General features: G+C 36.6%; 1 protein-coding gene across 10 annotated transcripts in view; it reads right to left on the bottom strand.

The window, feature by feature from the left end:
- The window catches only part of NSD1 (nuclear receptor binding SET domain protein 1), a 154835-nt gene that overhangs the window by 48826 nt on the left and 90390 nt on the right, over positions 1 to 15619 (bottom strand). For all 10 annotated transcript variants that reach the window (XM_041749928.1, XM_041749934.1, XM_041749932.1 and 7 more), the window contains 4 exons: positions 7477 to 7601; positions 4234 to 4504; positions 2900 to 3009; positions 239 to 305 (listed from right to left, as the gene is read on the bottom strand). In XM_041749928.1, coding sequence (XP_041605862.1) covers positions 239 to 305; positions 2900 to 3009; positions 4234 to 4504; positions 7477 to 7601 — 573 coding nt within the window. The remainder of the gene's footprint in view (positions 1 to 238; positions 306 to 2899; positions 3010 to 4233; positions 4505 to 7476; positions 7602 to 15619) is intronic.

The following is a 15619-nucleotide window of genomic DNA, read 5'->3' as shown; positions in this document are numbered from 1 at the left end:
TTTTTAAATTTACTTATTTTTAAGTGATCTCTACACCCAACATGGGGCTCAACTCAAGACCCTGAGATTGAGAGTCTCTGCTCTTCCAACTGAGCAAGTCAGGCACTTGTTGGGCATACAAGTCTTAGAAGTTGCAACCTCACTTGGTCTTGCTTACATATGGAACAACTTCTACTTAGCTGACAAGGTGCTTCATAGTTACTCTGCACTACATTTTTTAAATCTCAAAAATACGCACCTCCACCGTACTCCCTAGATGCAGCACGTGATTCACTGTCATTCTCCAAATGACCAGCTTCATAACACTACAAGTAAACAAAATGCAACAGATTTACAGATGAACACAAAATAAACTTTATATTACGTGCCAAAAGCTGAACTATTATCACAGATACAGAAACCCTGGCTGTTTTCTAACAATTAAAAAAAAAACAATATTAACAATAATGGGTTGAAATAAAACTACCTGGGGAAAGACATCAAAAAACCAAAAAACACAGCTCCAAAAGACTCAGGGGACAAAAAGACACAGGGACGCCTGGGTGGTTCAGTAGTTGAGCACCTGCCTTCAGCCCAGGGGTGATCCTGGAGTCCCGGGATCGAGTCCCATATCGGGCTTTCCTGCATGTAGCCTGTGTCTCTGTCTCTCTCTGTGTGTCTCTCATGAATAAATAAATAAAATCTCAAAAAAAAAAAAAAAAACCTCATACAAACACATCCTCCTTTAAGGGGGTGGTGGTAGGAGTTAACCAGCAGATACAGTATGGTGCTCTGGCTGAAGTAGTAGACAAAGAGAAAGGGTATATTCCCAGAAACCCATCACTGCAGTTCTATTTTATATCACCCGATATTCAAAATCTATCTTTTTAAAATTGCATTTATGGGCAGCCCGGGTGGCTCAGCGGTTTAGCGCCGCCTTCAGCCCAGAGCCTGATCCTGGAGACCCGGGATGGAGTCCCATGTCGGGCTTCCTACATGGAGCCTGCTTCTCCCTCTGCCTGTGTCTCTCTCTCTCTCTCTCTCTCTCTCTCTCTGTGCGTCTCTCATGAATAAATAAATAAAATTTTTTTAAAAATAAAATAACGGGATCCCTGGGTGGCTCAGCGGTTTAGTGCCTGCCTTTGGCCCAGGGCGCCATCTTGGAGTCCCAGGATCGAGTCCCACACGTCCGGCTCCAGGCATGGAGCCTGCTTCTCCCTCCTCCTGTGTCTCTGCCTCTCTCTCTCTATCATAAGTAAATAAATAAATCTTTAAATAAATAAATCTTTAAATAAATAAATAAATAAATAAAATTGCTTTTATAACCATTAGATTTTACACTTACTTGATGAATTCTAAATATTAAAAAACCTTTGAATCGGTGCTCACTTCAGCAGCACATATACCAGAAAGCTCTGAATCATGGAATGTCTTTCTGATTTAATTAGCTATAGATTAATATAAATGAAAGCAACATTAAAACCCAAAACAAAATACTCAGAGTCATCTCCTACACATTATATTCCCCTACTACTAATGCTTAAAAGAATTAGTTCCAGTCCAAGAAAATGTCTTCTACAATAAAAATACTCTTCAACAGGATTAAAACAAAATTTAGTGGCCACAAAAAGTCAACATAAATGCTACTCTTGCTGTAAAGTTCCAAAATTTTAAGGTCAAAACAAGCTAAAATATACCAGTCGATTTCCAAAGGCTCACTATATACGCTAATCAAATCATTAACTTATGTATGTCAACTGTATCTCAATAAAACAGGGGAACAAATCATTTACTAAACTGGCCCAAATTCCGATTTTCTTTTAAATTTGTTATTACCTCACCTGTAGCTTAATATAGCAGCCTTACATAATTTATTTTATATAAATACTATTAAATCTATCACCTGATTGCAAATATTCAAATGAATCACAGTTTCCCTGTCCCTTACTATGTACTACTATGTACCTCCTCCAACAATCTTGCCAAGTGGCTAAGATTTGAATAAAACAAAGCCCGGAAAGAAAACACTGCAGAAGAAAACTATCACAGCCTTACTAGGGCAGATCTTAGAAGATGGACTTTGAGAAGAACCAAAGAATGAAAGGATATAATGCATCCTTTAAAATGAGGCACAGAAACAAATAAATTGAGTTTTACATTTACATGTTAATTCAGATGGATGAATATCTAACAAAAATAGAAAATTAAGTTCCAGGATTAAATGACAGAAGCCTGTTACAGGTAAGGAAGTAAGTCTAAAAACTCAAATTATTTTTGATTTGAATACAATCAGTATTTTTTCTTTAAAGATAGAAAATTTTAATAGGAAATCTGTGCATCCTAACAACTGAATTTCTAACACTTAGCCTGACTTACTCCTCACACACGGGAAGGGGAAGGTTTCCTAAAAATTAATATTCAGGAAAATAATTTTCTATTTGTATCTACTATTTAATGACGCTTTCTTGGTCAATAAAACCCATACCTCCAAACTCAGAAACTTAAGTTCAAACGTTTCTGCCTGGTTTACACCTGAGCCAAGTCTTTTCTGAGGTGTTAATACAGACATGACAATGGGATAAGAGTTGGTTAGTGGCTTATACAGACAGAAGTAGAAAGCAGTTAAGAGGTTTCTTTCTCCCAGAAAAGAAATGACAACAAACACACACTTTACTCAATTTTAAAAGCTCTTTCCATTTTCATCTGAAAAGAAAATCTAAAATGAACTAGAACTCACGTCCACAGAAATGCAAAATAGCTTCTAAGAGGATCTCTTAGACCAAACCAGTGTACTCTGCCGTTCTGTAATTTCTATGTACGTGTGCATCAATATTGCTATATATTATCAAGAGATTTGTTTTTAAAATCTCATTATTTCCATATGGTTTAATCATATCGTAGAATTGACTAAGATACATACCTTTTTAGAAAGACCAAGATCCCCTTTCTTGGGCATAAATCCCGGGTCTAAATCATTGGATTCAAGAAGTTTCTTAGTTGGTTTTCTTTGACGTTTACTTTCATAATTTCCTGAAATGAATGTATCTTTTCATTAGATGATTCAAAAATTGGGCACAAACTAATTTTTCAAAAAAATCTACATGCCACAGAAAAATGAGTCATCATATTTTTTATGTTTTCCTCATCATCTTCTGGAGACGGACAGGATAGGAATGGATTTATTTATTCTAAAATATTAACATAAAATAGAATAGGAAAACAATTCTCAACACAGGCACAAACTAATGTGAAAATGTCTTTGTGTATGTATCATAAAGGGACTAAGGGAGAAATCAAAAGAGCAGAACTATATAATAATTGATTGGTAAAAAATAATAATAATAATAATTGATTGGTAATAAGGACAAAAGGAGAAGTGAGGTGGACTAGAGCCTGAGTTCTGGGCATAACAGGATCAGGATTAAAATTTTATTCTGCTCCTAAATAAACAAAACACACATTTACTTTGTAGGACTGTTCTTAAGAATATATAAAAGAGCCTAATAACAAAGTCTGGCACATACCAAATTATGAAATAGTACTACCTATCTTTACTATTTTTAAAGTCTTTTTGATTCTGTCTTACTTGATTAATAAGCACAAGTGGATACTTTTTTTTTTTAAATACCAACCTAAGCTGTTGTTGGGAATGTAAAAAATAGTTACATCCAAAATCTTCCTTGAGTGACTACAATATTCAAGAATCAGAAGGTAAATTAGAGACTATATGTTTAGATCCAACTCCCACCAGGTGACATGCATAATAAAGAATGATAAAAGTGAAAAGCAATTGGTAATTAACTTCAAGGGGATATTTACACTTAGCTAGTTACAATGTGTCAGGTAATTACATTATAATGTCTATTTTATAAATGAGGAAGCAAGTTTAAAAGTTAAACAACTTCCTAAATAACATAAGAATTGTTAGAGCCAGTATCTAAAGCATAAGTTTCATGTGTTTATTAGCATGCAGTGTCCTTCCCCAAAACCCTGCTATCCTGAGTGTTGACTCATATAGTGGTTGATCAACAATCATGAAGAGTAATAGAGAAAGGAGAGGAGTTTTTAAAACATGTCTTCTAGAAATGTACCACCAATTCATGGTCATTATCTATATCTAATTAGCCAGTATTTTCAGGATTTCCCAGAACAAAAGTGGGTAGTTTGTTATACAGAGATTTCACTATTGGCTTTTTATCACAACATGCTAAAATTGTATCTACTTACATTCTGAGACCCCCAACTTCATCTTACCTGGTGTTTTAACTAGTAACTCCTCAGACTCAAGGATAGGCCGTGGAGACACTTCGGGAGCCACAGGCACAGACAAGGTCAGCTGTGGTAACTCAGCATGTCCACCTCCAAGTTCTGATTGAGCCAAGGGCCCTTCCAAAAATGGAGCCTCCCTTTCAAGAACTGGAGGCTCTTCTTTGGTTGAAATCAAAGAATTCTCATCCACCTGCTTGTTCTGAGCACTAGATCGACATCGGGCTAAAAGGCTTTCCTCTTCACAACGGGAACTTACCTAAGGGCAAAAAGTAAAAGTAGAATCCATAGAACAAAGGTGCTATAATTTCAGTGTCAAAAAGAATAATGCAGTTAAAAATGAAATTCTGACACATGCTACAACATGGATGAACCTTGAAGATACTATACACTAAGTGAAGTAAGCCATACACAAAAGGACAAATACTATATGGTTCTACTTATATTAGGTTTATCTAGAATAATCAAATTCATAGAGACAGAAAATAGAAATGGGGTATTTGGGTGGCTCAAGTCAGTTAAGTGTCTGACTGCTGATTTCAATTCAGGTCATGAACTCAGGGTCATGAGACCAAGCCCCACATCAGGATCTGCACTGGACCCTCTGTCCCTCTTCTCCATATGCTCACTCTCTCTCTCTTAAAAAAAGAAAAAAAGAAAAAAAAAAAGGAAAAGGAAAAGGAAAAGAAAAGAAAATGGTGCTTGCCAGGAGCTGAGAGGAGAGTGGAAAATTGTTTGGGTTTTTCTTGAGATTTTTTTATTTATTCATGGGGGTTGGACAGAGACATAGAGGGAGAAGCAGGCTCCCTGCAGGACCCCAGGACCACGACCTGAGCCAAAGACAGATGCTCAACCACTGAGCCACCCAGGTGCCCAAGGAAGTTATTTTTTAATAGGTGGATTTTTAGTTTGGGAACATGAAAAAGTTCTAGAGATGATAGATGATGGTGATAGTTGTACAACAATGTGAATGTACTTAATGACACAGAACTATTATATAAAAGTGTTTATAAATTTTGTTATATATATTTTACTATAAGTTTTTAAAAAGGGAAAAAGTACAATTGAGATACACTAAAGCTATAAAAATTCTTTAAGGCTATAACAATAATCCTCCCCATTCACATAGATTTCCTAGTATGTCACCAATAAAGCAGCTAATAATGAATTCCTAATGTAAATTAATAGGAAAAGAAATAAGCATTTATGGTGCTTTCATGTATATAAAGACAATAAAGTTGTTCAGTTAATGAGAATACTTGCCAGCTAATAAAAGTAGAAGAGATAATAAAATTTGTAAATTTTTATTTTGAACTCCTAATGAAATTACTGATACAGGGAAGGTTTCTTTGATATTTTTAAACATTACCAGGGAAATGGTGGACAGAGAAGAGGACATATTTTTGAAGTCAAAGTTACTTACACACATACTGCTGATGCTGTGTGTGTGTTTTTTTTTTTAAGATTTTATCTATCTATCTATCTATCTATCTATCTATCTATTTATTTATTTAAAAGATTTATTTTAGAGAACAAGCAAGGAGAGGGAGAAGGAGAGGAAGAGAGGGGCAGAGAAGCAGACTCCCTGCTGAGCACAGAACTTGATGCTGGGCTTGATCTCAGGATTCTGAGATCATGCCCTGAGCCAAAACCAAGAGTCAGACACTAAACCAACTAGCCACCCAGGCACTCCCACATACTGCTCCTTGATCAAAAGGAACAAAATATAACCTAAAAGAGAGGAAATCCATCAGGACCTGTGAAAAACTTTTAATGTCATACAATAAATGACACAAAAGGACCTATAATCTAATCTAGCTAAAGCTGTTTTACTTGAATCCATCAAATTGTTAGTTATAATTTCCACATAAGAAGGAAGATAGAGAATAGTTTAGTGACAACAGTGAAGAAGCAATCATACATACCTAGAAAAAGGACACTATAAGGGTATCGCTCTTACTTAGAGTCATGAAAAAAAGGGGGACTGTACTAGATTTAAATAAATTTAAGAAATGTAACAACCAGATATAATGTGTAGTCCTAAAACGAATAAGCCCAATGTAAAGTTAGAGGACAAATAAGGAAATTCGAATACAAATTTGTTATTAGATAATCTAAACTGATCTTAAGATGCAGTAAAGTTACAAAAAAGAAAAGAAAAAAAAAAGATAAAGTAAATTCATTTCTGAAGGAAAATATTCTATTTTTAAGAGGTGCATATTATTTAGGGATAGAAAATAAAATGTCTCTAATTTACTTTAAAGTAACAGAGCTTTAATAAATTGAATTCAGGGATGCCTGGCTGGCTCAGCTGGAAGTGCATGCAAATCCTGATCTCGGGTCATGAGTTTGAGCCCCAAGTCAGATATAGAGATTACTAAATAAAAATTCAAAAAACAAAAGTAAAAAAAAAAAAAAAAAAAAAAAAAAATCAAAAAACAACTGAATTAAAAAATAAAGCAAATAAGGATAACACTTGTTTAAAAAATTACAATCCGGGATCCCTGGGTGGCGGAGCGGTTTAGCGCCTGCCTTTGGCCTATGGTGCGATCCTGGAGACCCGGGATCGAATCCCACGCCAGGCTCCCTATATGGAGCCTGCTTCTTCCTCTGCCTATGTCTCTGCCTCTCTCTCTCTCTCTCTCTCTGTGTGACTATCATGAATAAATAAATAAAATTAAAAAATATATATTTGCTCTTTCCTCATTAAAAAAAAAAATTACAATCCTGGGGTACCAGGTGGCACAGTCAGTTGAGCCTCTGACTCTTGGTTTTGTTCAGGTGGTGATCTGAGGGTCATGAGATCAAGTCCCATATGGGGCTATGTGCTCAGAATGGAGTCTCTTCAGATTCTCGCTCCCTCTCTTGCTCTGCCCCTCCCCTCTATGCTCTTTCTCAAATAAATCCTTAAAAAATATGACGCTACCATATTTTATATTCTATGATTTTAATAAATATTTTATCATAATAGTATTCCTAAATCACTACTCTTTGAAAGCAAAGGGAGAAAAAAAGTTATACATGCACATACTACACACAGTGCATAGACTCATTAATACATTTCCTGCATATTCTAAGTATTGTGCCAGAAGCTGGAGATAAAAAAAATGGAAAAAGTAAAATACCAGTTAAGGTAAATATTGTCCCATACAGACAAAACATGATATTGAAGATAAAACTCCAATATCCTAAAAGTATTGATGAAAAGACTGTTGAAATGTTGAAACATACCTTGTGCACCTGTTCCTGTACCTTCTTTTGTTTTTTCTTAGGAGCAAATATCTGATCATATTCTTCTGTATATTCCAGAAGCCACTTGCTTGGCTTCCTAAGGCGTTTCTTCTCTGACCGCACAGCTAAAAGAGAAACAACTTCATATTAACCAAAAAGTTAGAGGAAAGCCTACTGCTTTCATGCAATTATCTCTACACTATCAAAGGTAGAGAGACAAGAAATTCTCAAAAAGCTCTGCTTAAGCTCCAAGAGGCTAAAAGCAATTTGCTATGATTTATCATATGCAAAAGTGAAGAGACTTTTGTTGCTCTTATACACAGCCCATATGAAGTTATGGGAAAAATTTTTGAAAAAAGATAAAATTGAAACTAACTATAGTGTCCCACAGTGACAGAAACAGCTAACATTAAAATATAGTCTAAATCAAGCATATTCATCAAATATATCATAAATTATTTTAATAACATCTCCCTGGAATAACATGTGTTTAGAATACCAGACAGATATTCAGATAGAATATTTACCTAATCAGTACTACCATACCATGTGAATTTCAAAAGCACTTTACACACACTTAATGCCATGGCTGAGATGTGAGTTTCACATTAGAAAACTAAGGACTCAAAAAAAAAAAAAAAAAGAAAGAAAGAAAGAAAAGAAAACTAAGGACTCTTTCTCAACAGAATCACCAAAAATTATAATTATTTATACCATTACCTCAATAACATAAAAAGTATATGGCATGTATGCCAAAGACAGAAAGTAAGATAAAAATAAAGAGCTTGGGGTACCTTTTAAGCAAAAAAATTATGTTTTTATTTTTTAAAAGATTTCATTTATTTATTCATAAGAGACACAGAAAGAATGAGAGGAAGAGACACAGGCAGAGGGAAAAGCAGGCTCCATGCAGGGAGCCCGACGTGGGACTCCATCCTGGGTCTCCAGGATCACATCCTGGGCTGAAGGCGGTGCTAAACCACTGAGCCACCTGGGCTGCCCATTTACCATGTTTTATTGTCAAATTCTCAAAGTACATTTTTCTTTGAATTAATGGTAAAATAAATACTATAAATTCCAAATAAAAATTTCTCCCAGTTTAACAAGCTATAATCATTTTATAAGGTCTTTGGGAGCAAAAGCTAATACACACAGAATGTAGGACATAGTGTACTTGAGAAGCAAGAAGTATTTCATGACACAATGACCTTCGAGGAAACTACTTATGCCTCAGTTGAATGAGGAACACTGGTGTTCTCTCAATCAAAAAAATGCAAAAGTTGAGACCAAAAGGAAAAAATAAAATCATGGGAACAGTAAGTTTGGCAAAGGATTTTACTCCTTCGATAGCACATATGGAAACACAGCATAAAACTGTATTAGGATTAGATTTGAAAACCAATTTTCTGGGACGGGACGCCTGGGTGGCTCAGCGGTTGAGCATCTGCCTTCAGCTCAGGGCGTGATCCCAGAGTTCTAGGATCCAGTACTGCATCAGGCTCCCTATTGAGGAGCCCTCTGCCTTCTCCCTCTGCCTGTGTCTCTGCCTCTCTCCCTCTCCCTCTCTTTGTGTCTCTCATGAATAAATAAAATCTTTAAAAAGGGTGGGGAGGAGCCTGGGGAGCATCTGCCTTCAGCTCTGGGCATGACCCCAGGTCCAGGGATGGAGTTGCGTATCAGGCTAGGGAGCAAGGAGCCTGCTTCTCCCTCTGCCTGTGTCTCTGCCTCTCTCTCTCTCTCTCTCTCTCTCTCTCTGTGTGACTATCATTAAAAAATAAAAAATAAAAAAATAAAAAAAAATTGCAAAGCACTGACGAGAGTGAAGAACTACAAACCAAAAACTAACAAAGTAATAACCTAGAGAAATAAATACAGCACTGAAATGGATTTTGTCCTGAGGGCTTTTTTTGTGATCCCGTTAATAAAGTATAAAGAGCAAAAGTTTAAAAGAGAATAAACTAGGGGGGCAGCCCAGGTGGCTCAGTGGTTTAGCGCCGCCTTCGGCCCAGGATGTGATCCTGGAGACCCGGGATCGAGTCCCACGTCAGGCTCCCTGCATGGAGCCTGCTTCTCCCTCTGCCTGTGTCTCTGCCTCTCTCTCTCTCTTTCATGAATAAATAAATAAAATATTTTTTAAAAAGAGAGAGAATAAACTATGGCCCCAAAGGACTCTATTCCCAGAGTTACAATGAAGCAAAAGTACACCATGCCCAAACTTCCAAAAGATCACAAGGAAAGGTGCTTTGGCACAAAGCAGAAGGGCAGCAGGAAGGTGAATAAATCCTTGAGAAGCTGTGACTGGTCCTCCTGTGGATTTGCAGCTCCCATAAGAAAATCAATCAATGTAATTAATACATCATGTTAAAAAGGAATGATCATCTCGACAAAGAAAAACCATCTAACACATGAGGTATATAAGGGAACTTTCTTAAACTGAAAGGCCATCTTTCAAAGTTATAGCTAACATCACAGTTAATGGTGAAAGACTGGATGCTTGCTTTCTCCCTAAGATCAGGAATAAGACAAGAGAATGCCTGTTCATTCTACTTATGCTTAACACTGCACTGGAAGCTTTAGCCAGGGCAACTGGGCAAGGAAAAAGTAAATAAAAGACACCCAGATCAGAAAGGATGAAGTAAAACTATCTCTATTAGTTGATGAAATGATCATGTATATAGAAAATCCTAAGGAATTCAGAATAAAACAATTAGAACCCAAAAAAAGATGTTCAGGAAAGATGCAACATGCAAAAAACAATGTACAAATATCAACTGTATTGCTGTATACTTGCAGTAAGCAACCTAAGAATAAAATTAAGAAAACCATTTATAACAGCATCAAAAAAGAATAAAATTTTTAAACAATAAAATACTTAGGAATAAATTGAACAAGAGAAGCACAGGATTTATACACAGAAAACTATAAAATATCATTGAAATAAATGAAACACAACTAAATTAATAGAAAGCCATCCTTTGTGTATAGCTTAGAAAAACCTAATATTGTTAACAATGGCCAACACTGCCCAAACTGACATACAGATCCAGTATAATCCTTATCAAAACCCCAGCTGGCTTTTTTGCAGAAGTTAACACTGATCCTAAAATTAAAATGGAAATGTGAAAGATCCAGAAAACCCAAACAATCTTGAAAAAAAAGTTGGAGGACTCACACTTTCCAATTTCAAAACTATAATTAGTTACTATAAAAATAGGGTAATTAACACTTTGTGGTACTGACATAAAGACAAGGCACATAAATCAAAAGAAAGGAGTTGGGGGCCCAGAAATAAATCATCACATTTATGGTCAAATGATCTTCAGCTAAGATGCCAAGACCATTGGGGCACTTGAGTGGCTCAAACAGTTGACATCTGCCTTTGGCTCGAGTGGTGATTCTGGAGTCCTGGGATTGGGTCTGGCATCAGGATCGTCTCTGCCTATGTCTCTGTCTATCTCTCTGTGTGTCTCTCTCATGAATAAATAAATAAAATCTTGAAAGAAAAAAAAAAAGATGTCAAGACCATTCAATGGGAAAAGAATATTCTTTTTAATATAAATGGTGCTGAGAAAACTGGATTAGGCAATAGTTACTCAGACATGACACCAAAAGCACAAGCAACCATGGAAAACACAAGCATACTTTATCAAAATGAAAAACATCTGTGCTTCAAAATAATCAAGAATGTAAATGGTAAACCCACTAAATGGGAGAAAATATTTGTGAATCATATACAATACATCTATACCATGTAAAGAATTCTTACAATTCCACCAATAAAAAATGAATTTATTATAAAAAAAAAAGAATTCTTACAATTCAATAATAATAAAAAAAACAGCTCAATTAAAATCCAGCAAAGGATCTGGACAGACGTTTCTCCAAAAGATTTATATGAGACCACTAAATACATGAAGAGGTACTCAATATCAATAGCCATTAGGGAAATGCAAACCAAATCACAATAATGAAATACCACTTGACACTGACTAGGACAGCTATTTCAAATAGGTGTGAGTAAAGTGGTAGAAACTAGAACCATCAATATATTGCTAATATGAACTTAAAATCGCAAAACACCTTTGGCACAACATTTTGACAGTTCTTCAAAAGTTTTATGTATATAGTTACCAAATGACTCAGCAATTCAGCTAAATATATCAACAGTAGAAGTGAAAACATATCCACCACAAAACACTGCAAACAAATGTTCAATTAATATCATTACTCATAAAAGCCAAAAAGTAGAAACAACTCAAATATCTATCAGTTGATTAAAGAATAAATAAAATATGGTTTGTTCATAAAATGTAGTATTATTTGGCATTAAAAAACATGAAACAGGGGTGCCTGGTTGTGATCTCAGGGTCCTGGGTTGGAGCCCTGCATAGGGCTCTGAGCACAGCTGTAAGGCTCCTGGGAGTTGCTCTCACTCTGCCCCTCCTGCTTATGCACATGTGTGCTCTCCCTCACTCTCTCTCTAAAAATAAATAAATCTTAAAAAAAAAAAAAAAAAAAAGTCACGAAGAGTGGTAACAGCAATATGGCAGAATTGGAAGACCCTATACTATTTCCCTCACAGAGACACCAAAGTAACAATAGATTCATCAAAATACCCTTTTGAGTACTCTAGAAATCAGTTATAAAGTTGCAGTACCCCTAGGCAAGTTCAAAGACAAGGCCTATAGCATTGAAATGGGTTAAAAAAGAGCCAATTTACTTTATTGAGATTGCCACTCCCAACCCAAGCACTGATTGAGCTCCCCTGATGGAGTTGGGGGTGGGGAGCTTGTGTCCAACATACCACCTTTTCAAAGGGTTGCCCGACATAAGTCTGCCTAATACAACTGGGACCACTCACAGAACCCACACAGTTTGGATTCCTGAGGCCTGCTGAAAACAAGACAAAGAATGCCCAGCATGCTGAGTAACCAGATGGCTTGTGATAAGGGAGTCAAAGGCCAGCATAGAGTGGTGAGATCAGGAGAAGGTACTAAACTTATGCTTCTCTGTACAACAACAACAACAAAAAAAAAACAGTTCAAGAGTGGAACCAGCATTCGGCAATCTGGATTTCTAGAGAACTGCCCGAGAGACAAGAGACTACTATCTATCTTGCCTGCTTTTGAGAGCAAATGGGGAGCCAGTACTCTTTGCATACCTGGGAGCCACTGAGAATGAAGAATGGGAAAGATTGTTACAGTAATACAAGTAAACCTTCAGTACAAACAAACCTTCAGTACAAAGCAAAACACTAGAGGGAGATTACGAACCCTTGAAAAGAAATGGACAGACTTCCCTGATTAGGATAAACCTAGAGAAGTCCACCCTCCAAAAAAAGGATCTGGAGGTTCCCAGAAAATCTCTAACTGAGGTGATTTGTGAAAGCTTATCCATGTCTGAAGCCAATCCCTAAAGACCAAAAGTGGTTGTTATTCAAATGAATACAACTCAGGGGATAAAAAAAAATCACCAAGTATACATAGAAACGAGCAACCTTGGCCCTAATCAAAGGGTCAAAATAGGGAACCTGGTTGGCTCAGTGGTTGAGCATCTGCCTTTGACTAAGGTCGAGATCCTGCAGATGTGATCCTGCAGTTCGGGTTCCCCACAGGGAGCCTGCTTTTCCCTCTGCCTATGTCTCTGCCTCTCTATTTCTCTCATGAATAAATAAATAAAATCTTCAAAAAAAAAAAAAAAAGGTCAAAAGAAATCTCCAGGGGCACATGGTTGGCCCGGTCGGTTAAGCAAGCAGACAAGTTTCGATTTCAGCTCAGGTTGTGATCTCAAGTACAGAATCTGCTTGTCCCTCTTCCTCCCCCTCCCCTCATGCTCACTCTCTCAAATAAATGAATAAAATCTTTGAGATAAAACAAAACAAACAAAATCTCCAGAAACCAATCACACAAAGTAACAGAGTTCTATGAATTATCAGAGAAAAAATTCAGAATAAGTCTTAATGCTCAATGATCTGCAAAAGAACACAGAAAACTAAAAGGAATCAAGAAAATGGTAACATGAACAAATAAGAGTATCAACCAAGAGTGACCAACAAAAAAAAAAAAAAAGAAAAGAAAAGAAAAGAAAAACAGTAGCTCTGGAGCTAAAGACTAGGACTGAACTGAAAATTTCACTATTAGATTCAAGAGCAGACTTAAGCACAGGACAGAATTAGCAAACATAAAGACAAGACATTTGAAATTATCAAACCAGAGAAGGAAAAGAAAGAATAAGAAAACTAAAACATACAGGATTTATGAATACAAGCAAGTGGACCAATACACACATTACAGAAGTTCCAAAAGAGGGACACTTGGGTGGCTCAGTTGGTTAAGCATCTGCCTTTGGCTTGGATCATGACCTGGAATTAAGCCCAGCATTGGACTCCCTGCTCAGTGGGGAGTCTGCTTCTCCTTCTGCTCCTTACCCTGTTTGTGCTCTCTCTCTTTCTCTCACTCTCTCTCAAATAAAAAAAAATCGTGAAGAAGAGGACAACGAAGTTGTTCCAAAAGGAGAAAAGAGAATTGGGCAAAGAGCTTATTTCAATGAAAAAGGGCCAAAAACATCTAAATCCAAGGAGGGAAATGAACATCCAAACTCAGAAACTCACTCAAGATCTACAACCAAGATGAATCCAAGAGGCCCACCAAGACACAAACCATCAAATGACAAAGAGAATCTTGAAAGCAGCAAGAAAAGCAACTAGTCAGGCACCTGGGTGGCTGTGTAGGTTAAATGTCCAACTCTTGATTTCTGCTCAGGTCATGATCTCAGGATTTTAAGATCAAGCCCTGCATCTGTCACCATGCTGGGCACAGAGCCTGCTTAAAAGCCCCCCGCCCTCGGCACCCGAACTGGCACTCCCTATACAAAAAAACAAAAAACCCACATATACTTGGAAGATAACAATTACAAATATATGAGCATACAGCATCAGAGCACCCAAATGCATGAAGCAGACACTGACAGAATTGACAGGAGAAATAGTCAAACGATAATAAATAGGGTATAATATCTGGCTTTCAATAATGGATATAATAACCACACAGAAGATCAATACAAAAATCAGAATCTGAACATCGTGATTTACCAAATAAACCTAACAGACATACACAGAATACTCACTGTACCTTACAATAGCAAAATACACATTCATCTTAAGCACACATGAACGGTTTTCCAGGATAAATCACAATAGACCACCAATCAAGTCTTACAAATTTAAGAAGACTGAAAGACCATGTATCTTTTCCAATCACAATGGGCTGGAACTATAGCATTTGAAAGTCTGCTATAAACAAATTCACAAATATATGGAAATCAACACACTCTTGAACAACCAATGTGTTATGTGTTGAAGGAAGTCCCCAGGAAACTTAGAAAAAGTATTAGACAAATATGAAAACATAATATACCTAAATTTATGGGGTCCACTAAAGGAAATACTGAGAGAAGTCTGTATCAGGAAGCAACTACATTAAGAAAAAAGATCTCAAATCAATAACCTAATTTTTACACTTCAAGCAGTAAGAAAATGAATAAACCCAAAGTTAGCAGAAAGAAGGAAATAATATTAGAGCAGAAATAAACAAAATAGAAAATTAAAAGCAAAATTAAAAATATCAAGAAGGCTAAGCACTGATTTTTTTAATGATCAATAAAATTGGAAAGTCTTCAGCTACGTTGACTAAGGAAAAAAGACACAAATACTAAAACCAGAAATTAAAGAAGACTTATTTCAACTGTTACAACAGAAGCAAAAAAATTATGAGAGGCTACTATAAACAACTGCCTGCCAACAAACTGGATAACTTAGAAGAAATGGATAAATTCCTAGAACTCTACCAAGCATCTAAAAAGAATTAATGCCTGGATCTCTGGGTGGTTCAGTGGTTTAGCACCTGCCTTTGGCCCAGGGCATGATCCTGGAGTCCTGGGATCTAGTCCCTTGTCAGGTTCCCTGCATGGAGCCTGCTCCTCCCTCCGCCTGTGTCCCTGCCCCCGCCCCCAACCCCCGCCCCCCCCCCCACCCCGTGTCTCTCAGGAATAAATAAAATCTTAAAAAAAATTTTTTTTAAAGAATTAATGCCAAACCTTGTCAAGCTCTTCCAAAAAACTGAGAGAACATTTCCAAACTCATTTT

Source organism: Vulpes lagopus, chromosome 3 (assembly GCF_018345385.1).
Source record: "Vulpes lagopus strain Blue_001 chromosome 3, ASM1834538v1, whole genome shotgun sequence".
Classification (NCBI taxonomy): domain Eukaryota; kingdom Metazoa; phylum Chordata; class Mammalia; order Carnivora; family Canidae; genus Vulpes; species Vulpes lagopus.
Note: the sequence above shows the minus strand (reverse complement) of the source record. Positions and strands in the feature narration are given on the sequence as shown.